Below are 23789 nucleotides of genomic sequence, written 5' to 3'. Positions count from 1 at the left end.
GAACAGGAGCCAACAACTTATTCACTGGGTGGTGTTGGGTTCAGGCCCAGTGGCTGCTGGACCAGAATGTCCCTAGAGCGCTTACTAGTCTTGGAGGGGCTCAGGTGCAAGGTTCTGTAGGTGTTAACTGGTATGCACCAACCCTGTTTTCCCCCTGCAGCCTGTTATTTTTAGTGTGCATTTTTGTCACATATGAAGATTTTCAAGAAAATACATGGCAGTGTAGCAGAAATGTCTGTGTTCATTTCTGCTGTGGGATGAGTATCGATTTAAAAATATTGGCCCTGTGGTGGAGAGGGGCTCAAAGGAGTCAGCTAACAGGGAGAGCCTCTGGGTACTGCTTTCATTTTCACCTCATTGCTGAGCATATTAGGTCTTCTCAGGTGGCTCAAGGGTGAGGAATCCACCTGCCAAGCAGGAAACATGGGTTCGATCCCTGGGCCGGGAAGATCCCCTAGAGAAGGAAATGGCAACCCACTCCAGTATACTTGCTTGGGAAAATTCCATGGACAGAGGAGCCTGGTGGGCTACAGTCCATGGGGTTAGAAAGAGTCAGACTTGCACATGCACGCAATGGAGACTGTTTTACTTCCTGAATGCTCTGCATACCTTTTGGGTAGTTTTGCCTGCTAAGTTCCAATATGACCATCAGGAAAACCAAGGCTCCAGGAAGGTAGTGAGTTCTGTAGGATGCAGCTCTTGTTCCTCCAGCCCACTTGCCCTCCTCCCCCCCACCCCCACCCCCCAAGACCTCCGAAGGCAGTGGGTTTTGCTGGTTCTTCTTTGATTGCTATAAACTGCCAGTAACGTGATTTCCCTTGTTGCCTTCTGCTTTTGGTAAACCAGACCCTGTGGTCTTGTTGGTTTCTCAGTGACTGGGAACAGATTTCTGAACCCAGATTCTTGGTCCCGTTTGGGATACAGAAGATGTGGGCGGCGGGCTGGAGCCTTCTGATGCGGAGGCCCCAGGCTGGCCTCTGTCTGTTTCTCCCCCAGGTTTCCGTGGGCTAAAGGCTGAATTCCTCTGGTCACTTCCTTCCCTTCTGTTCCTTTTCTCTTTGTCCTTGAGGAGCCATCTCTGCCAGTTGGAATAGGAAACTGTTTACAGCACAAACGTCAGGAGTCCTGTTCCCAAAGCAGAGATTAATGTTGTTGAGAAAACAGAGTTTTTAGGTGACTTCTGCAGCCTTTTGAGACCTGGGTTGTCAATGACTGGGTTGGGCCTACCCTGGGTTGGGCCTACCCTTTCATCTTACAGGTGGGCAAAGGTCAGGGAGGGCTAAAGAGACTGCCCCCAAACACTTGGCAAAGCCAGGCGAAGAATCCAGATCACTCCCTCCCTCTACACACGTCCCAGCTGAACCTAGAGGTCGCCTCATAACCCTCTTGTCGACTGAAGAATATACACATTCCTGGGCTTGAAGTCCTAAACATTTCGGCTGAATAAAACATGACTCTCTACTTTTAGGCTGCGTGTGTGTTTTTCAGTCAACATTCCTCAGCACAGCAGTCCAGCCAGCCTCTCTCCATCAGTCAGAGATGGCACGCCGATCTAAACCTCTTTGCCATTAATAAATTACGGACTTGTCGCCACCCCCACAGCCTTTTCTCTTCCACTTTCTTGCATATTTTCTCAATCGACATTGGTAGTTCCCCATCCTTTGTGCCCTGGTCCTTGGCAGAGTGTTTGCTTTAAAGGAGTGTGGAGGAGGGCTTTTGGTTGCAGGTAACCAAACCTTTTCTCCCTGGAGGAAGCTGAAAAGGACATTTTATAGAAAGGATGTTAGGATGGCTCCTGGACTGCCGCCAGGTGTAAGAGTGAGAGAGCTGGGAGCCTGGAATTCTCCCCACTTCTTCCCCCATTTCTTACTTCTGCTTTGCTCTGCATGGCTTTCCTCCCTGCAGGCCCACTTCTGCCCTCCCCAATCTGTCTTTCTCTCCCAAATCCAGGTTCCCAGAGGAGGTCCCTAGGTCTAGGCATGATTGCTTGTTACCCCTGACCAGGGGACAGAGCCTCCTTTCCTGTGGGGTGAGCCGGGGAACATATTCTATGGTCGGAGAATGACCCTCCTACAGGTAGTTATGGTGCTGGTAACCAAATACGTCATCTGCAGGAGATGGTTTCTAGGTAAGGGCTATACATCCATACAGGTGGAGAATAAATATACGCTCTACTGGGAATTTTACTCCTTTTTCTTTCATGGAGGAAATTGCGTTCTTCCATGTAAGTACTTCATAATGAGTGGAGTAGTTGACTTCTGGGCCTCTCCCATGAAATGAAGTGCAAACTCATGGGGTGTTCTCCTGGTGCACGCTGGGCCATGGTTCAGCCATGTGGTGCTGCCCACCTGGACCCCTCTGAAGGGGCCGTGGGCATCAGGTCAAGCTGTGGTTTCCTGAGTTAGAATGCAGCAAAAGGGACACATCATTTGTCCAATGATGCCAAATACATCAACCGACGCATTTGCTTCAGCATCTGTTCTGTCTTAAGTACAAGGAGTGATGTGAGGACCGTCCAGGGAGGCCTATTACTCAGCTGTGGAAAGGCCCATCAAGGATGTATCACTAAAAAAAATTAAAAATAAAAAGGATGTATCTGGCCAAATCCACAAAGGCCCACTCGGGGGACGCTGGGGCAGACTGATGGAACAAGGCTGGGGTGTGACCTTTCCTCTCTGCCTGGGGTTCTCCTGCAGAAAAAAATGGGGACCTGGGGGATGGCAGGGGTGTCTGTCCCTGCCTTGGGAACCCGGCTGGGCCTAGGCCCGTCAGAGCCAGATGTTTAGGGCTACACAGGTGCCCTTGAAAGGCCTCTCTTGGTTTCAGACCAGCCTTGGCAAGATGTCTAAAGATATTAGCAACAGGCCATCCCTTGGGGTGGGCCTCTGACGATCTTGGCCAGGACACCAGCTAGGACAGGTGCTAGGAGGATGGACGAAGGGAGGGGAGTCACCTGGAGCCAGATAGTCCCTGAAGGGAGGGCCTAGCAGGTGGAATGTGGTGTGAGGGACCCCAGATGTCCCCCATGGGCAGTAAGGCAGAGGGGCTTTGGAATTAACTTGTTTCAAAGCCTGATGTCACCTCTTGTTAGCAATATGATCTTTAGGCAAGTCATTTAGTTTCTTTTATGCATAAAAAACACCAAACATACCCTGCCTGGAGCTAGCGTGGGATGGGAAATTGGTGGAGTGAAACAGGCTTAGCTAAGTTAGGAGTTACTGATCTGAGTCCTGGTTCCACACCTTCTGGTTGTATGGCCTGGACCTGAACAGTTTATTCAGCCTCTCTGAGCTCCTGTGACCCTTTCTGTAAAGTGTGGGTAACAACCCCTTACAGGATGGTCTGGAGAATTAGATAAAAGTCAAGTACATGAAGGGTTTTCCCTGCACACAAAACATGCACATTCCGTGTGTGGCAACTTTACTATTTAAAGCACCCACCAGGTACATAGTAGGTGCTCACAAAGGTCATTTAAGGGAGTTGGCCTGACGAAGCAGGTGCAGCGTGGTTCCCTGCTAGGGAGATTTTTTTTTAAGTTGCACTTATTGAGGTGTCATTTACAAAAGGTAAAACTCACAGTTTTTCGGTATCAGTGTGATGAGTTTTGACTAGTGAGCACAGTCATGTAACCACAAGCAAATCAACATGTAGAGTATTTTCAAGTAGGGAAGATTTTGTCATCCAGAAATTGTCCACATAGGATCCTTCTGGTTTGGGATCACTTAGTTGGTGAGGACCCCAAGGCCTTGCCCATTAAGAAAGGGACCCCCCAAGGTCATCCCCCAAGACCCAAGCCTGTACCTTAGGGCTATCATCTTCTCAGGGCTGGGGTGGGGCTTCAGCAGTCCTTCCCTGCTGGTTCCTCATTGGTTTTGAGAAAGGAGGGGGGAACCTGCAGGGTACAGAGGTCGGGCCCGGGTCTAGGCAGTGCTGCCAGGCGGAGGCTGGCATGAACTGAGGCAAGGGCCACATCTGTGTGAAGTGCCACGGCTGATGTGGCTTGGCCCAAAGTGAAGGTCCCATGGTCTTGCTTGCCAGCGGCCATCTGTGCAGGGATGCGTTGGTCCTTGAGGCTCAGTGGCTGGCGCATAAGAACATTAAGATTGGTCCCAGTGGTTGTGGTTTGAGGATGGAGGGAGGTTCTACACCTGACCCTGGCCACAGTGCCTGGAGTTGCCGCCATCTTCCTTTGGGTTAAGCATTTCTTCTCCCATGTCGTCTTTCAAAAGATAACTTCTCTGAAGAGAAAACCCTTAGGTGAGCGATGGAAAGCAGACTTGAATTTTGTGTGCCCTCTCTGGTCAGTTGGGAGGAATCTGGAATGCTGTGTTGAGAGGCATTCTGAGGCCACCTCTGTCTAGTTGGAAAGAAGATGGTAACTGATAGATGCTGTGTTTTCCAAATACCAGCCTTTGGGCTGGAAATGGCTCTGATGCGTGAAGCCTGATGGGTCTGTGAGGAAGTTGCACAGATGACTGTGTTGTAGGTTTCCATGAGGCTAAATCTACTCCATCCAGAAAAGAGAATTTCTGATATGCCCTTATGATATTATAGATTGTTACATTAAAGGTAACCACATCGTTGCACAGTCTCCTCCTGCTTTGACCGGGGGCTTGGCCAAGTGACTTGTTTTGGCCAAACGGACGTCTGCAAACATGAAGCCAGAAGAGATTTGATGAGCATCTGTGCGTTGGGACTTGCCCGCCTGTTACATTGCTGTGTAGGACATCTGGGCTGTCCTGCTGGAGAGGCTACGTGGAGGTGAACTGAGCCTCCCCACCCAGCAGCCCAGGAGAACATCAGACACAGTGAGTGAGGCTGTCTTGGATCATTTAGCCCCAGTTAAGCCTTCAAACGACTTTCATGCATGAGTTGACCCCAGGTGGGAAAAGCCCAAATTGCAGAGTTCTGTACAAACAAGTGATTGTCATTTCGAGCCACTAAATTTTTGGAGTTAAAAAGGTTTTTTTCTTAATAGCAATAGATAACTAGTATAGTCCTATTTTCCTTTCTTTTATGGATTGAATGTAATAGCAGATAATAGATTTAATAAAAAGTTTTTATGTCTGTCTTTGGCAAAATAAAAACTTAACAATACTTTATTAGGCCCAAATAAGGGGATTTTATTGCTTGGTAAATTAAGCCGTCAGGGAACCAGAATTAGTGGAGATCTCGGGGAGGAGTTGCTGGGTCCTCAGGAGCCATTAGCACTTAGTTAGTGTGACTTTGATGATCAGAGTGAGAAATAGTTAAAGCTGGAGGGTATAATAGGGCTTTCAATATCTGTGAGCCAACCTCTTCAATTTTCCTGATAAAGAAACGGAATCCTGAAAGTGGCAGTCACATAAAGAGCAGACAGTGACCTAGTGGGAGAATGTCTCTCAAGGCAAGGCAAGACTGTGCTTGTCTGGGTTGAGATATGAGGACCGGGAGGCTGAGGGTACAGACAGTGTGCTGGCAGCACCCAGCTTGGGCCCTGGAGGGGACTTGGGGGGAAGGGATGGTCTAGTCCCAAGGGGAATGGTGAACAGTGGTGCCAAAGACCCAGCAAAGACCTGATGTGCTCTGCTGTGCTTAGTCGCTCAGTAGTGTTTCTGAGGACTTCCAGACCTATCTCAGGACAGGCTGCTGGGAGTGTGTGTGTGTGTATGTGTGCACACATAAGTATGTGTGTGCATGCAGGTATGGCAAGAGAGGAGGAGGGAACAACAGAGATGGAGGAGAGGGAAGGAGAGGGACAAAGACAGAGGGAAGGAGAGACTGTAGAAGCTTCTGGTAGATCTTCCCTTGGGTTTTGTATGGTTCGTTAAACATGAACCCACAAAGACTTGGCTAGCTGTGGACACTGATTTTGCCCCGCCACTGCACTCCTTGGGTCTTCCCTGAACATTCACCAGTGAGATCCCAAATTGCTACCTGCTGGGGTCAGAGCCTGAGGTTCTCAGGAAGGAAGATGAGCCCACAGGATGGGATGTATCAAGATGCAATAGGAAAGTCGGTTTCACTTTCTCCTACTTATTTTTTGATCTAAGCCTTGTGTGTTGAATGAATATTTATATGGAAAAAGCAGACTTCCTCACTGAATTATATATGTATATTACATATATATTTATCTATCTTATGAAATAGGCATGTATTCCTGTAGAGTAAGACCTTAAGATAGAATACAGCATGCTGAAGAATGCGGGGGCCTCATGCTAACATTGCCCCTCAAAAATCTTAGTGGATGGGGGTGGGAAGGGTGAGACCACTTTCTAGTAAAATACTAGCAATGAGGTTGCCGTAAGCAGCAAAACATAAACACAAGCCAAAAGTATAATGATCGTGGTGGAGGGGTGGCCCGGCTCATCCTATGACTCATGAGGGAGTGGTCAGGGGTTTCATGTCCCAAGATAGCAGCACCCCGCCCCCCACCTCCTTCTTCCAGCAAAGCGTCTCCCTCTCCATACCGCTGCCCATGCTCACAGCTCGTTTTGCCGTTCACCCTCAGAAGAATTTGTGGATTGGTTTCCACCTGTGAATATGCTTACCACTCAAGGCGACCCTCTCCTGCTTCCCCCAACCCCTAGATGAACCCTCAGGGCCCGGAGCCCACGGGCAGCTGTATGGTCATCCCACGTACACTGCCAGCTCCAGGCGTGTCCCCAGATGTGACAGCCGAACAGCAGGATCCTGACCAGGATGTGACTGATTAAAGCCGAGGGCAGTGCTGGGGGGAAAGTTGGAGCCCAGAGGCCCTAGGAGCCCAGGATGGTGCCTGGGACCCAAGCAGGATGCCTGCCCCTTCATAGAGTGGCAAGATATCTGTCTCAGCACTGAGGATGGCCCACTTCAGGCAGGGGACATTTATTTGGGGACATGCTGGGGGTTACCTGGGCTTCCCCTGTGGCTCAGCGGTAAAGAATCTGCCTGCCGTGCAGGAACCACCAGAGACTCGGGTTCCATCCCTGGGTGGGGAAGATCCCCTGGAGGAGGGCATGGCAACCCGCTCCAGTATTCTTGCCTGGAGAGTCCCGTGGACAGAGGAGCCTAGTGGGCTTCAGTCCATGGGATTGCAAAGAGTCGGACACAACTGAAGCGGCTTAGTACACACCCACGCACAGGGGGTTGACTGTTAGAGCCAGAGCAATAACCTGTTGAAGTCCTGGGCCTGGAGGAGGCTGAAGTCAAGGCAGTTCAAGAGCTCCTTCTAGGCAGGTCCCTGAGCTGAGCCCTCAGCTGTGAGAGGAGGCAGTGCGGAATCGTGGGACCAGCTCAAGTCCTGGGCTAGCTCTGTGGCAGACTCGTTGTGAGCCTTGGGCAGGCCTAGAAACCTTCTTGAGCTTCTGTCTCCTCATCTCTAGGGTGGAGCTGGGAGATAAAGCTTACCCCATGCGGTCAATGGGGAGATTCGCCAGACAGAAAGTGGCCCCCAGAGTGTGGGAACCGGGTGATCACTGTGAGCTGATGGAGGCTGGGGTCCTGTTGTGGGAAACAGGAGTAGGTGAGAATTTGTGCAGGAGTACTGAGTACCTAGGCTGAGCAGCAGGGCCCCCAGGGAGGCGGAAGCCAGCCTCGCACCCTGCTTACTGCCCCCCCAACCCCACCCCCAACATCTCTGTCCTCATGATATCTTGCGGAGAAGACAATGGCAACCTACTCCAGTACTCTTGCCTGGAAAATCCCATGGATGGAGGAGCCTGGTAGGCTGCAGTCCATGGGGTCGCTACTAGTCAGACACGACGGAGTGACTTCACTTTCACTTTCATGCATTGGAGAAGGAAATGGCAACCCACTCCAGTGTTCTTGCCTGGAGAATCCCAGGGACAGGGGGGCCTGGTGGGCTGCCATCTATGGGGTCGCACAGAATCGGACACGACTGAAGCGACTTAGCAGCAGCAGCAGCATGATGTCTTGGACAGAGACTGGGAAAAAACTAAGATAAGTTTGGTTCTCCTAACAAAAGCATTACACGTTCATCATGGAAAATCGAATCCAAAGGATGAAAGGCGGAAACAGCCAGGACCATACGCCCACAGGCAGCCCCGGTTAACCCCTTGGTGCTCAGAGCTGCCAGTTCACGCGAGACAGAGCCAATAGACGAGCTTTCACAAAACCCAGCTCCGTGGGGAAGGGGGTGTTATCCTTCTTTTATAGATGAGGACACAGAGGCTTGAAAGGATATGTTTCTTGGTTAAGACTCCATGGGGAGAGAGCGGGTGGTGGACCTGATGGTTTCTGAACTTGGATTTTTGTATTCTTCAAAAATCCTTGTCCTGGATAATTTCTCTAACACTCCCTCACGTGCTTTGCCTCCAGCCACCAGAAAACCGCTCCACAAGACCCTTGGGGTCCCTTTCACCAATCATCCAGGGAGCAAGAGGGGCTGGGCACTGCCCCAGTGCAGGCTCTGCATGGGCACGAGGGGCAAGGGTTCTGGAAAAGTGACCGAGCTCTCTGTTCTTAGAGCTCAGGGGCTGTGCTGCCTGAAGGGCTTGGGCTGTGGGTGGCTCAGCAGAGCTGTCTGAACCTGGACACAGGTGACCCGGAGCCCAGATAGCAAGGTGCTGTCAGGTGGGCGTCTGGCAAAAAGGCAGACACACCTGAGAGTCTTTCTTTCTGGGGGTGCCTTAGTGGCAGGAGCAGCAGGGACCTCGGGAGTGGGGCCCCTTGTCGCGTCTGGAGTGTGTGTCCTGCACGGGCAGGAGGCCTCATTGCAGCAGCCTGGTGGGCCCCCTTAGGAGCAGTCAGGCCCCGTCTCATAGAAGCAGCTTTGTGTCCGTCTGGCAGTTTCCCCGCAGGTGCCCACGCCCTGTAGAGAGTTCTAGGGGATGAGGCTGCTGCTTGCTGGTGAGCCTTGAGGAGCAGGTAGGAAGGGCACAATGGCGTGTGCCACCTGTGGACAAAAGTTTGCTCATTCATTTGAATTCATCGCCTATAATTAAAATGAAGGAGAGGGACTTCCCTGGTGGTCCAGTGGTTAAGAATCCACCTGCCAATGCCGGGGACACGGGTTTGAGCCCTGGTCTGGGAAGATCCCACATGCCACGGGGCAACTAATCCTCTGTGCTACAACTATTGAGCCCGTGGAGCTCATGAGCCGCAACTGCTGATCCTGAAGCCCCCCAGGCCCTGGAACCCATGCTCCTCAACAAGGAAGCCACCACAGTGAGAAGCCAGCACACTGCAACTTGAGAGTCGGCCCCACTCGCTGCAACTAGAGAAAGCCCACATGCAGCAGCAAAGACCCAGCGCAAACAAAAGTAAAAAAATAAATAAAATGTTGTAGAATGCATGAGAGATTTCACCTAGCCACCTGGATTTCTGATTCTTCCGTTGGGTAGAGTTAAAGCACGGCTGACCCTCTGGACCACGCTTGGGGTCCCCAGTGTGGGCCTCCCATCACCTCTACAGTCCCTATCTTGAGTTTTCTTTTCTCACCCCACTCACATGGTTTTCCTTAGGGTGGAGTTGGGGGAATGTTCTTGTACCCACATGTAAGTAAGAGGGGGTCATCAAAGGACAACCGCTCCCCTTAGTTCCACCCTCTGGATCCCTGGGTGTCTTCGGTGATCTTGGGGGGCACACAGAGCTTGCATTCAAGTTGCCTTTGCCTTCTTCCAGCTGCAAGCAAAGTTTTCTATCTCCTCATGCCTTGGTTTCTGGAAAGCAGTTGATAATGCAGGGCAGGTGTGAAGATTAAGTGAGATGGTGCCGGCAATGCCATGCCCAGATGTAACCCCCACAGCCCAGGTTACAGGTGTCCTTCTTGTATGCTGTTTATTTTCATTATTGGTATAATTTACATACAGTAACCCTACACATGTTAAGTGTGCAGTTCATGGGTTTTTATCCACACACACACACATATATATTTATATACATACACACACACATATATATACACACACCATATACTTGTGTGGTATACACAAGTAGTAGCCATGCATGGATGTGAGAGGTGGACTGTAAAGAAAGCTGAGCACCGAAGAATTGACGCTTTTGAACTGTGGTGTTGGAGAAGACTCTTGAGAGTCCCTTGGACTGCAAGAAGATCAAAGCAGTCAATCCTAAAGGAAATCAGTCCTGAAAATTCCTTGGAAGGACTGATGCTGAAGCTCCAATACTTTGGCCACCTGTTGCCAAGAACCGACTCACTGGAAAAGACCCTGATGCTGGGCAAGACTGAATGCAAGAGGAGAAGGGGACGACAACAGAGGATGAGATGGTTGGATGGCATCACCGACTCAGTGGACATGAGTTTGAGCAAGCTCTGGGAGTTGGTGATGGACAGGGAGGCCTGGCACGCTGCAGTCCTTGGGGTCACAAAGAGTCGGACACGACTGAGTGACTGAACTGAACTGGTACTCGCGTGATGAGCCCAGTGATGGCCCTTCAGGATGTCCATGTCCTACTCCCCGGGACATTCACATGTGGTACCTTGCACGGCCAAAGGGACTTTGCAGGTGTGATTCCATTAAGGGGTTTGAGAAGGAGAGATTGTCCTGGATTATCAGGGTGGGCTCAGTGTAACCCCAAGGGTCCTTATACATAAAAGAGGAGGCAGGAGGGTCAGAGTCAGAGATTAGGAGGTGCTATGCTGCTGGCTTTTAAGAAGGAGCCAGGGGACACAATCCAAGGAACGCAGGTGTCCTCTAGAAGCTGGGAAAGGCAATAGAATGGATTTTCCCCTGGAACCTTCAGAAGGAGAAATGTAGTCCTATTTGATTTTGGCCTGGTGAGACCTGTGTCAGACTTCTTACCTCCAGCACTGTCTGGTTTGAAGTCACTGAGTTTGTGATAATTTTTGAAAGCAGCAATAGGAGGCAGATACACTGCATAACTGGCATGCTAGGCAAGACAGAGGACATCTTCATCATTCTAGAAAGTTCTCTTATGCCCCATTCCAGTCTCTGTCTATCTCTGCTGTGAGTTAACCATTGTTCTAATGATGACACCTTTCACCTTACATGTGCCTGAACTTCATATGATTAGAAGCTTAGAGCCTCTGTTCTTTCATGTTCAAGGTCTTCCATTCAACACAGTGCTTCTGAGGTTTGTTCGTGTTGCTGGGTGTATTGGATTGTGCTCTCTTTTCATTGCTAAGTAGTATTTCAGTGTACAGCCACACCATACTTGGTTCATCTGTTCTGTGAACGGATGTTTGGATTGTTTCCGGGTTTTGGTAATGATGAAAAGCCTGCTGTGAACCTTCTGGAACAGATCCTTTGGTGGATGTGTACACAGACTCATTTCTCTTGGGTAGAGTCCTGGTGATGGAGTTGCTGGCTCATAGGGTGGGGATGGTCAGCTCAAGCAGAAATGCTGGGGCTGTGAAGCACAAGCGTGGCTCAGCCCGGCTGGCCACCTCGCTTGCCTGCAGTGGTTTCTGGGGTGCACACGTGGTGGGGGAGGGCCTCCTCTGGTCCAGGGCAGGCGGCTTAGTGGCTCTCAGGCGGAGAACCTCAGCCAGCAGGTGTGTGCCCTGGCCCCAGGGATGATGGGTGTGCCTGTGCTTCTGGGGGCTTCCCAGGTGGCATTGGTGGTAAGGAACCTGTCTGCCAGTGCAGGAGACATAAGAGACATGGGTCCATCCCTGGGTTGGGAATGATCCCCTGGAGGAGGGCATGGCAACCCCCTCCAGTGTTCTTGCCTGGAGAATCCCATGGACAGAGGAGCCTGGCGGGCTACAATCCATGGGGTCGCAAAGAGTCAAATAGGACTAAAGTGACTTAGCACACACACACTCCTGATCCGCACCCAGCTTGGGGCTGGCATTTTCTCACAGGCCTTCCCTAGTGGTCTCCACATAGCCCTGTGATGGGGAGTGGTCATTAGCCCAGCTTGCAGCTGTGGAAACTGAGCCCAGGGCAGAGTCCTGTCTGTGGCAGAGCTGGTGAGGGTGGAACCAGGTGTTCTTTCTCAGCCCAGCTAACTCTGTGACCTTGATCCCATTTCCCACCCCTGGAAGAGTAGCTCAAAGCTGTGCCTGGTTGGAGGGCAGCCACGAGGGTCAGCTACTCCTATGGGAAGGTTAGTGGGGGTCTTTTCTCCCTGCACACGGGTGCACAAGAGGGCCGGGGGGATGGCAGATGGCTTCCCAGATGGCAGAGAACACAGCCCAGCTGGTGCAGGGGTTGTCTGGGGGCTGTCATGATGGGGGAGGCAGTGATGAGGGGCTAATGGAGCTGTCTGATTGGTTAAAGAGTTAGGTCTGATACGAAGGGCAGAGGAAAGCCAGGGCAGGTGCCTGAGGCTGGGAGTAACCTGATGAGATTGGTGGTTGTGATGCAGTCGGGGGGGCAGCCTGGAGGCAGGGTGCAAGGCCTCTGGGAAGCTCTCCACCGCTGTGTCATTGCTTGTGCTCTTCCTTCTGCCTAGAGCTCCCTCCCACTCAGCAAATTTGCCCCTCAAGAGGCCAGTTGAACCTCACCGTACTGGGCCTGCCCCTTCTGACCTCAGTCCCCCATGGCACTCACCATAGTGTCTAATAAAGAGTTCATGAGCAAGATAGAAGTTTCCAGTGCTCTTAATTATAACATTTAAATAGAAATCACTTGCTCTGTAGTGGCCTGAAAACTCAAAGTCAGATCCTAACACATTAAATACTCCTGTGATGTGTAACCGCTGGACCAGACGAATGGCAGCCCAGTGGGCGGGGGAGGGGAGGGTGTGGGCAGGCACACAGGGGCTGCGGCCCTTGTCTGCTCTGCTGATGGACTTGCTGGGATGCTGAAGTGATGCCCTGTGGCCCCTGCCAGCTTCCCTACTGCACGGTTAATTTCTGGAAGTCTTCTCGTTCACTAGCTCAGACTGTCCCCAGGCTTGTGGCCACACCTTGGGGATCTTCCTGGATTAGGTCTGTGGAGAGAGAGGGGCAGGGAGACAAGGCGGGGGCGGGGGTGGGGAACGGGCTGTGTGGATGTCCCTGTGACCAGCTGCCACTTTCCCAGCCCCAGGCATTCCTGTGGGCCCCTCCCGGAGGTCACTGCCCTGTGCTCAGACATTCCAGCTCAGTGGGCGGGGATGTGCGGGGAGTGGGAGGCACGCTGGTCACTCTGCATCTGGACCATTCTGCTCTGAAGAGAAGGTGGCCGCTGATTAACTGAGTTCCAGACAGAGCTGTTAAAGGTAACGATGAAGTCTGAAGCTGTCACGGCGTACGGTTAGACTTAATGCAGTGAGCAGATCTGGGTGCCGGGAGGGACAGAGCCTTGGTGCAGAAGCAATGGAAAGCCAAGAAACACCTCTCTGGGCTTGTGGAGGGTGGGATGGCTTCTTAAGCCTGAGGTTGGGCAGCTGGCCAGCCATAGGTAGCAGCCAGGGTGCAAAGTCCCATTCCTTAGCCCTCGGTTCTTGCCTGTCCAGGCGCTAGAGAGTAGAACAAGGGATCCTGGGAAGCCACGTGGCCTGAATACCAGGCGTGCACTAGGGTGTGGGCACCCAAGTTGGAGCTGAGTGTTTTGGCATCTGAGGCCCTCTGTGTGGCCTCCTCATGGCCCCTAAACATAATATGTGTATTATTTCCTGAGATTCACATGGTTTTGATGCTTGCTGTCCCCTCCTCAGCTTAGGAGAGGGTTTGGAAGGACTCACGTTTGCATTGCAGCATGGTGGGGGTGGGCGGGGGGCAGTACGGGGATTAGCAGGGGTTTGTGGTATGCTTCCTCCTACCCTGCTGTAGCGATTCATACCAGGAGTTTTGTTGTTTTGTTTTCATTATAATTTGACTTGCTTTAAGTTCATACAAGAAAATGGATCAAAGTTCCGTGGTCAGAACCTGCTCGGTCTGGGACAGGAGCTGGCTCTGGTGTCTCGGTGGGGAGGCTCTGCCAGGTCATCATAGCTGTTCGGCCTTACGTGGGTCTTGGGGTGCTCTGGGGGACCCTCTGGGTCCTGGGGCTTAGGGTTTCCTGCTGCTCTGTGGAGTAGCCTGAGGAAGTAAGTAAGCCTCATTCTTGGGAAAAGTACCTAAGATGGTCTTTATGTTCTTTGGGAGAAGAATATTTATACTCTTTGGTGTTTATATTCTTCGGGGCTTCCCTGGTGACTCAGATGGTAAAGAATCCGCCTGCACTGCAGGAGACCTGGGTTCAATCCCTGGGTTGGGAAGATCCCCTGGAGAAGGGAACGGCTACCCACCCCAGTATTCTTGCCTGGAGAATCCCACGGACAGAGGAGCCTGGTGGGCGACAGTTCATGCCGTACAAAGAGTCAGACACGACTGAGCGACTAACACAAACTTCTGAGCAAATTCTGTCCTAGGGGAATTGTCCACTAGTTTTTCTTTCTTCTTCTTCTCTTTTTAAATCTCCCGTGACTGCTGTGGAAGTTAGATCTATTTTAACTCTTTTCAAGCATAGTTACTCTTGAAATTGTGCCATGTAAACTTAATTTAGCAAAGTCTAAGTTCCGGTTTACTGATTCCATCTTTGTGAGAATGTCAGTGCATGTGAAGGTTTTGTATAAAATAAGAATTAGGGAGTTCACACTTAGTCTTAAAAGGTCTCTGGTAGGACTTTCTCTCCCTCCAGCTGACATGAAGTCTTCACCCAGCATATGTGAGGAGTGGTCTGTGATGGGTGGGTGCCAGGCTGCCTGTGCTGAGGGCATTTGGTTGCCTCCTTGAAAGCCCTGCTTCAGGCTGCAGTGGAGGGGCCATACTGGACCTCCCCAGGGGCTCTTTTGAGCCCTTTTGTGGTCTTTCTCTTCTCTTTTCCTTTATATTTTGGAAGCAGGAATTTCTCAGACAGATTCCTGAGTACTGCTCAGCCCAGGACCCAGGCCCAGTCCACAGGCACTTGGGAATAATTAACAGAAGACTGTTTTCACTCCGCTGCACTTGGCCCTCTTGCTAAGATGAGGCTGTGACTCCTGTCAAGGGTTAGTGTGGCTGCAGGATATTGGGCACTTATCCTGCTGTTTATTCTAGAATCCCTTGAAACTGCTTATCTGAGGGGAAGCATCGGCAAGCCCTCTGTCCGCAGTTCTCTGTCGGAATGCCTGGCCCTTGGGAGTCTAGCCAGCCGGCTTCAGAGCATCTAGGGGAAAAGTGAAGACACAGCCGGTGACATGGGGCACTGACCCCGCTCTGTGCCCACATTCTTATGTTGCTAAAGAGTGGGGTGTCTGGGGACAGACCAGTGCCAGCTGTTGCCCCCGGCCTGGCTGTAGTCAGCAGGCATCCCGGGAGAATTGCTGAACCCTGCCTTGTCAGAAAGGTTGGCCTCTGTCCAGGGAGGGAGTGGCAGTCAGGGTAGCTGAAGCAGCTGATGCCACCCCAGGAAGGAGCGCTGTGCTCCTGAGGGCAGGCTAATTAGGGGACAGTTGTCCTTACAAGGTGGTTTCCTGCAGGTCTCTGATTCTTTTTTAATTGGGATATAATTCACATATTATAAAATTCACCTTTAAAACAATTTAGTGGTTTTAGTATATTCACAAGGTTGTGCAACCATCCCCACTATCAAATTCCAATTTCTTTACCCCTCAAAGAAACTCATGTGTGCATGCTCAGTTATTTCAGTCGTGTGTGCCAAGCTCCTCTGTCCATGGGATTCTCCAGGCAAGAATAGTGGAGCGGGTTGCCATTTCCATCTCCAAGGGATCCTCCTGAACCAGGAATCGAACCCTTGTCTCTTAGGTCCCCTGCATTGGCACACAGGTTCTTTACCACTAGCACCACCTGGGAAGCCCAAAAGAAACTCATATCCATTAGCAATCCCTCCAAATTCCCATTCCACACAGAGCTCTGAGTTTTCACTGCTCTTTGCTGCAAGTTACCAATGGTACAGGTTTGGGCCAGTCCTAGGGTCATGGAACCTCAGGACTGGAAGGTGGTGGAGAGAAGGAGCTTGGGCACTGGAGACAGGTACCTACTAGCTGTGAGGTTTGGGGGATATGCTTACCCTCTCTCTGCCTTGGTTTCCTCTGCTGTTAAATGGGACTAATAACTACCTATTTTTTACCTCACTGGGTTGTTTGTAAAGATAAAATGAGACACCATAAGGAATAATAGTTACCCTTGTTAAGACCTTGACCTGCATTATTCTTATTGAATTCTTATTAATTCCAGGAAGTGAAAGTTATTATCTCTGTTTAATATGGAAGGAAAACTGAGCCACAGAGAAGTTTAGTTATTTGTTCAAGCTTGCATACTATGAATCGGTTTTTAGCTGCAAAGCATGGAAAACCTGACTTTATCTTGTTTCTAGAGGAGGAAATCAGTTATCACAATGAATGGGAAATTCAGAGATCTAGTGGACTCCAAAGCAGGTATTCAGCAGCTCTTAGACCCCTGCCCCCCCACATGAAGGATAAATGGAGGTCCTTTCTATGCTGGCTGCATCTTGGGCTGGTGGCAAGATGGCGGCCACAGGTACTGGCCTCTTGGGCTCACTTGAGGGTCAGGGCATTTCTTTCCCCGGAGCCTCCTTCATGCTCCAAGCTTCATGCTTCAAGACTTCCCTTCATGCTCCATCAGCCAGAATGGTGGGTCACAAACCCATTCCCACATCCATCATTGGAAGGGGATAGGGGTTCCCATGGTTGGTTCAGACTACTCAGGATCTACCCTGGATCTTGGGAAGAGTCACACCCCCCCCCCAATCATATAAAATTGGTGTTTAGTTAAAAAGGGAGAGGCTTCTCTGGTGGTTCAGTGGTAAAGAATCTGCCTGCAGTGCAGGAGCCACAGGAGACATGGGTTCTATCCTTGGATAGGGAAGATCCCCTGGCAACCCACTCCAGTATTCTTGCCTGGAGAATCCCATGGACAGAAGAGCCTGATGGGCTATAGTCCTAGGGTCACAAAGAGTCAGACACAACTGAATCGACTTAGTGGATGCGGCTGTACACACAGATCAGTAAGTAACTGAGCTGAGATTTGAACCAGTCCCAACAGGTCCAACACTCCTGAGCTTCACAGCAGTGCCACAGAGCTTCTGCAGCTCCCAGCGGGCAGTGAGGCCTGTGTGCAGTGAATCTTGGTTGAATGCCTTAATCCATACAGCCTGGTATCTGCTCCTCCCCAGTCCCAATTCCTTTTTTTCTGACCCTCTGTTGATCTTCTATGGAGAAATGGTTGCCTGGCTTCCACTTAAACTCCTCTAGGGATGTGGAATTCAGTACCTTTTCAGGCATTTCCTTCCCTTTTTTGAGAATAAAGTGCCATGGTTGCCTTTCATGGTGCTTTTAGATGAATTAGAAATAGATCTGCTCTGGGTGCAAAAATTAGAATAAGGTGTTCATTCTGGGCAACACAGCTCTTCAGTGCATGGCTTTGGAGGGCCCCTTTGTGGTAAGAAAATGGCACCCCTGCCCAGGGGTGGATGTAGTCCTGCTTGAGAGATTTCCCCCAAGGTGGGTGCCTTTGTGCAGGGCACAAACTGCGCTGCTGTTTGGGGACATTTCTTCTATCAATGCACTCCTTAGAGGGGTGTGTAAGGTGCATAAATCTCAGCTCTCAGACCCTGGCAGAGTGCAGCAGGTTAGTGCTTGGATTCTGGTTTGGGGAGCAAGTGGGCTAAGGGCAGTCCTCCCTGCCTGGAGGTGGCACGGTTCTCTGTATCAGAGGGTTCAGCTAAGGGGAGTGAACCAGCTGTCTGTCTCATCAACCCTTACCCCCCATTCTGCTTCTCCCTCGTCTCCCTTCCCCAGGGACAGACGGTGAGCGTCTGGGAGGTGAATGATGCCTGTCCAGGGGAGACCAACAAGCTGAAGTGCCGTTGCCCCTGGCTTTAGTCTCAGTAGAGTCAGTGCCAGCTGTGTCGCGGCCTCTGTGGGTTGAGCTGTCCCAAGGCTGTTTACAATAGAAACTGGGGAAGTCTAAACCCTGGCCTTCCAGGTGCCCAGGCAAATGCAATCTTTTCCTTGGTGGGAGAGTGATTCTTTTTTTAACCTGGTCAGTTCAAAAATGTGCTTCGTTGTATTAAGTTGCTTAAAAAGTTTGTTTGGGTTTCTCCATGAGATGTCACAAAAAGTCCTAATGAAGTTTGTGGCCAACTCAACAGAGGCCGAGAAGGCCTGAGTTTAATTGCCCAGTGAAAAGGACCACGTAGCTTCCCAAGTTCTCCTTGGTTATTCTGAAAGTGCCCCTGAGATGAGCAGATGGCCTGAGCGGGAAGTCAGGGCCAGACAGTCTCCCTTACCCATGGCAGCAAAGCCCTCAGGTTTCCCATCATTAAGAGCTTTCCTGAAGGTTCTGTTTGCCAAGTTTCTGTCTGGTGAGACATTTTATCCTTGATTAACAAGCCCAGAGAAGCCTGATGTAAAGGAAATGCATTTGCTGCCCTTGTGCATAAGTGAGGGCTCTGCCTGTCCCCTGGTATAAGCACATGGCTGTTTTTTCTTAACAGCTGTTAGACCTATTTGATGATGATGGTGGAAAGGATAATAAATACCATCTAGGTAGAGCTTCCCTGATAGCTCAGTTGGTAAAGAATCCACTTGCAATGCAGGGCACCCCGGTTCGATTCCTGAGTCTGCTGGAGAAGGAATAGGCTATCCACTCCAGTATTCTTGGGCTTCTCTGGTGGGTCAGCTGGTAAAGAATCCACCTGCAATGTGGGAGACCTGAGTTTAATCCCTGGGTTGGGAAGATCCCCTGGAGAAGGGAAAGGCTACCCACTCCAGTATTCTGACCTGGAGAATTTCATGGACTGTATAGTCCATTGGGTCGCGAAGAGTCAGACACGACTGAGCGACTTTCACTTTTATAACTTAGGCACATGCCATGCGCCAGGTCTTATAGACGTTATTTCATTTATTCATGTGTTATTTGGCAGTGATCCTCACAATGTATCACCATCATCATGATCCCTCCCCTCTCCATTTTCCAGGTGAGAAAACTGAGGTTTGAAGAGGCTCACTAGCTCATTTCAGGGCATGTCTCTGGGAAGCAGCCGTACTAGGACTTGAGGCTGGACTTTCCTGACTCTGAACCTCTGGGTTATCATAGTTCCTCCCACCCTGGTATTTGCATTTGAAGAATTATTATTTTTGAAGTGGAGAGCCCCATGAGGCTATGGAGCCCAAGGAGGGACAAACCACGTAGTCTTCTGAGCCTGGAGGCAGAGACAGCTGCTGGGGCTTGGAGATGCCCTGTGATTGTGACCCCCTGACTTCCCCTGCTTCCGAAATTGGAATTTACGGTTACACCTCTCTCGTAGTTTCAGCTTTCAAGAGAAACAGTACCTGTGTGGGCCCTGGTACTGGGTGCAGGGGTACAGGCTCGGAAGTGGTGAGCTCTGAATTCATTTGAGCCTCATCCAAACAGTGCAGGCTTCTTTCTTAACCTTTTAGACCATACTTAGTCTCTCAGCCATTGAGTGGGAATGATGACAGTATCTCCAGCCCCCTAAACAGCAAGCTTCCTCCATGCGTGTGTGCTAAGTTGCTTCAGTCTTGTCCAATTCTTTGTGGACCCCACTGACTAGCTAACCAGGCTCCTCTGTCCATGGGATTCTCCAGGCAGGAATACTAGAGTGGGTTGCCATGAACCCTCCAGGGGATCTGCCCCACCCAGAGATTGAACCCACATTTTTTATGTCTCCTGCATTGGCAGGAAGGGTTTTTTTTTTTTTTTTTACACCACTTGGGAAGCCCAGGCTTCCTCCAGCCACACTTGTAAAACTCTTAAGTGAAAGTCACTCAGTCGTGTCCAACTCTTTACAACCCCATGGACTATATAGCCCATGGAATTCTCCAGGCCAGAATACTGGAGTGGGTAGCCTATCCCTTCTCCAGTGGATCTTCCCAACCCAGGGATTGAAGCCAGGTCTCCTGCATTTCAGGCAGATTCTATACCAGCTGAGCCACCAGGGAAGCCTAAGAATACTGGAGTAGGTAGCCTATCCCTTCTCCAGTGGATCTTCCCTACCCAGGAATCGAACCAGGGTCTCCTGCATTGCAGGCGGATTCTTTACCAGCTGAGCTACAGAGAAGCCCATAGTGAAAGTGTTAGTCACTCAGTCGTGTCTGGCTCTTTGCAACCCCACGGACTGTAGCTCTCAAGGCTGTCTGTCCATGCAGTTCTCCAGGCAAGAATACTGGAGTGGGTAGCCATTCCCTTCTCCAGGGAATCTTCCTGACCCAAGGATCAAACCCGGGGTCTCCTGCATTGCAGGCAGGTTCTTTACCATCTGAGCCACCTTTAAAAGCTGCTCTTAGCATGGCATGAAGCTCACATTCAGTGAGCACCAACCATGACAGCTTTCCTAATAGATTTCTGAGTTTGTGTTCTAATAATTTCAAATTAATAACTTGAGTTTAATAAACTTGCAAAATAGCCTAAATTAAAACAAACAAACAAACAAACAAACCAGACGTAAATATCTGACTCCGTGAAGGAGTTCAGCTCATGGTGAGTGACGGTTGTTATCTATTTCCAAGGGTTTACCTCGTTTGTTCATTGAGATAGTAGTGACAGGGGCCCTGAGAACCTGAATTCCCACTTCTCGGAGAGAAGATGTGCCTGCGAGGCGAGGTCGTTTCTCCAGGCTCACAAGTCGGCGTCCAGGCTCTCCACCTGCTGCGCCGTGTTCTGCATCCTCACCGGGAGCCATTTTGCTTCCTTACTTTCATCTGAGAACGGCGGCCAAGGAGCCAACTTCAGTGTCGCTCCTGTTCTCAAGCCGCCCTGATTCTGGGGAGACACGGCCCTCGAGCCTGTGGCCCAGGCTGACTGCTCTGCCTGAACGTGGAGGACACGCTGCCTGCAGCCCCTCCCCGCGGGACACCCCCTCCCTTTCTGTCGTTTGTTCTTTTAGCACAAAGGGTCACAGGGTGACATCGGCATTGGCATCGCTGCTGGCCGTTCCTCAGGTGGAGGGAGGAGACGCCAAGGCCTTCACGGAGGCTTGGGAGCCCAGCGAGTCTGAACACAGCTCAGAGGGTGTGTCCTGGGCTTGGAGAAACCCTGCCTATCTACAGGGGCGGCTCTTGATTTCTCAGAGCGTGGAGGGACCCAGAAGTGTGAGGGGGCAGCCCCTGCCTCCTCTGAGACCCTGAGCTTGCAGAACTTGTTTCAGTCTAAGAGGCCCTTGTATCTGAAGCTGGGCAGGAGCCCACCTCAGGGTGGCAGCCGCTCAGCTGGTGGCCGGATGTCTGCTTTGCTGCCTGCAAGGGGATCTGGTGGCACCTGCTGAAATTCAGACTCCTTCAAAGGCTGTCCCCACAGCCCCAGCTCCTGAGAAACCACCTGGACCTGTACCCTTCACCCACTGGTGACCTGGGTCTGAAACATTCCTAGGCCTTTAAAGTCCACATACTAGGTTTAAGTGAACATATATTCTTACTCCCTTGCTCATTCACTTGACAAATGTCTGGAGCACCTACCGTATATGGGCCAGGTGCTTTCACTGATAACACAGCATAAGAAAAACATCAGTTACACCCTCTCAGCAGGAGGGAGATGGACATGAAACTGGTATATGAAAACACCTACTCTTTTATCAAAGTTTAAAGCATACAGAAGGAGGGCAAATAAGGTATTCAGTCCCCCATGAATCTGTCACCAGGTTCCATCACTATCAGTTTGTGGCCAATATCGTTTAATCTCTGTCCCTCTCCTCCAGTATTATTTTGATGAGCATCCCAGATATCGTGTTGTTTCATCTGTAAATATTTCAGAATGGTTCGCTAGTGGATAACTACTCTTAAAAATTACATAATTCCACCATTAGCAGTAATTTCTTCATGTTATCAGTGTCTGGTCAGTCTTTACATTTCCAGTTGTCTTTTAAATTTTGTTGTTCATCTGAATCATGGTCCATTAAAGCCCCAAGCATTTCAGTGACTGGAGTTGCTTTGTCTTTCTTTTAAGCTATGGCAGTCTATTTCTGGGGCTGATCCAGATGGCCTGCTGACTCATTAGAAATGCCTTTACTCATCATCTCCAGACCCACCAGAGTAGAAACTTTGAGGGGAGGGAGGTCTGCACATATGTTTTAATAAGTGCACCAGTTGATTCTGATGCACTTCAGAGTTTGAGACCCTTTGATCTATAGTTTCCCCTCCTCCTTGTAACTTATTTCCTGATGAAAACTGGCTGTTGCCCTTAGTGTGTCCACAAGTCTGGGTTTAGCCGGTCAGTCCCCAGGTGCTGATGAGCAAGCTCCTCTCTCCTCTGTTTGGAGAGAACAGAGAAATCTCCTCTCCCACAAACAGAGGGGACTGTTTCAGAGGGGGAGTTCCCAGGAGGATGAGGTGGAAGTGGGGTGCACTCCAGGCAGGGGAATGGTATGTGCAAAGGTCAGGAGGCTGGATAGAGCACACGTGTTTCAGAGTCTTTAAAGTCCACACAAAAGTGAAAGGACTAGATGGGGTCAGGGCTGAGGGCAATGGAGGGAGATGAGGCTGCAGAGGGTGGTGGAGTGGACTTTTAAAGGTCCGGGTGCGAGCTGTATGCTAGATTTATCCTGTGGGGGATGGGAACAGAAGGCCCTAGCCTGGTCAAGTAATGTGAGCAGACCTCAGCTCTGACCAGCTGCCTCTGACTGCAGACAATCCTGACTTGGATGGAGAGACTCAGAGTGGGGAGACAGAGAGAGGTGGTGCGGGAACCCTGATATGGGGCCAGCAGGGTCTGGACCAACATTGTGATGGTGAGGTTGCAGAGGAAGGATGACGGTGAGAGATGCTAAGAAGTAGGAATGACAGAGCTTGGGAGTGCGGTGAGAAGGGAAGGAGTAATCTAGGAGATCCCCCTTCTGGGAGCTATGGTGGTTGCATTGACCAAAGGGGACATCTGAGGAGAGATGGATTTCGTCACACACGCACACATGTATGCCTACATTGTCGGGGGTAACTCAGCATGTGAATTACTAATATATCCTGACCCAGGGGAGGGGATGTTTGATGCCTCAATTGGAAAGACCTCAGTGGCCCTCTAAGTCTATAGATTGTCACTGAGTCCACTTTTGGGCACACATAGAAATATCCACCCACCCCTCTGTCTACCCACTCAAACACCCATCTATCCACCCATCCATCCATCCATCCATCTACCCACACAACTACCCATCTATCCATCCACCCACTCAGCCATCTACTAACCCACCCACCCACCCACCTAACCACTCATATACCCCTAACCACCTACCCATCCATCCATCCATCCATCCATCCATTCTTCCATATGTCCATCTATCAAACCATTTATCCATCCAACATATACTGAGTGCCTGTAACAAGTCATGAGCTGAGGAATCAGAGATAAAGAAGGCATGGCTTTGCCCAGATGAGCCCAGAGTCTGTGAAAGAGAAGCCAAGTGGACAGAAGTATCTTAATACTGTGTATGGGGTGATCTGGTGGAGCCTCTCCAAATGCTGGGTCCTAGTGGGCAGGGGCTGTGAGGTTGCCGAATATAATTCGTGAAAATTAATAGGAAAGCTTGTTGGTTTATAAGGCATTTCCTCAGCTCCACATGTGCCTGTGAACTTGTGGTTAAGAGAGAAATTATGAACTGTGCCCCACTCATGGTCTGAGGTTGCAGGAACTTGGGGATCTCACTGCCTCTGGGGAAACCTCACTGCTCAGGTCTCTCTCACTGGGGCATCTCATCTCCTCAACCATTTAGTGACGGGGAGGGTTACTGGAAAATGCTGCTCAGTGTCAGGATGGGTTGATGCAGGCCCGCACTGCCTGATGCTGTTTTTTCTGCCACTGTAAATGCTTATTTCTGTAATTATTATTCAGCATTTAGAGAGAAGCTATTTTACACTCAGTGTTCTTTGAAGCTTGGAGGGTCTCCTGGTTCACACCAATAAAATTTCCATTTACTCTGAACATCAACCATGGTGATTAAAAAAAA

General features: G+C 50.4%; 1 protein-coding gene across 3 annotated transcripts in view; it reads left to right on the top strand.

Annotated features, from left to right (window-relative positions):
- HSPA12A (heat shock protein family A (Hsp70) member 12A) overlaps nt 1-23789 on the top strand; it is a 77865-nt gene that overhangs the window by 12984 nt on the left and 41092 nt on the right. The window contains exon 1 of one of the 3 annotated variants that reach the window (XM_069567570.1): nt 13048-13110. The exons of 1 other annotated variant lie outside the window; for it this stretch is intronic. Coding sequence is in view for 1 of the 2 variants with exons in the window: in XM_069567568.1 (XP_069423669.1) it covers nt 13117-13144 (28 nt within the window). In the remaining variant the exon portion in view is untranslated. Of the gene's footprint in view, nt 1-13047; nt 13145-23789 lie in introns of those variants that run through there. One more of the 3 variants, XM_069567568.1, reaches the window with a different exon arrangement.

This window comes from Ovis canadensis, chromosome 22, assembly GCF_042477335.2.
Source record: "Ovis canadensis isolate MfBH-ARS-UI-01 breed Bighorn chromosome 22, ARS-UI_OviCan_v2, whole genome shotgun sequence".
NCBI lineage: Eukaryota > Metazoa > Chordata > Mammalia > Artiodactyla > Bovidae > Ovis > Ovis canadensis.
The sequence above is the reverse complement of the archived record's forward strand: the minus strand, read 5'-3'. Positions and strand labels throughout refer to the sequence as shown.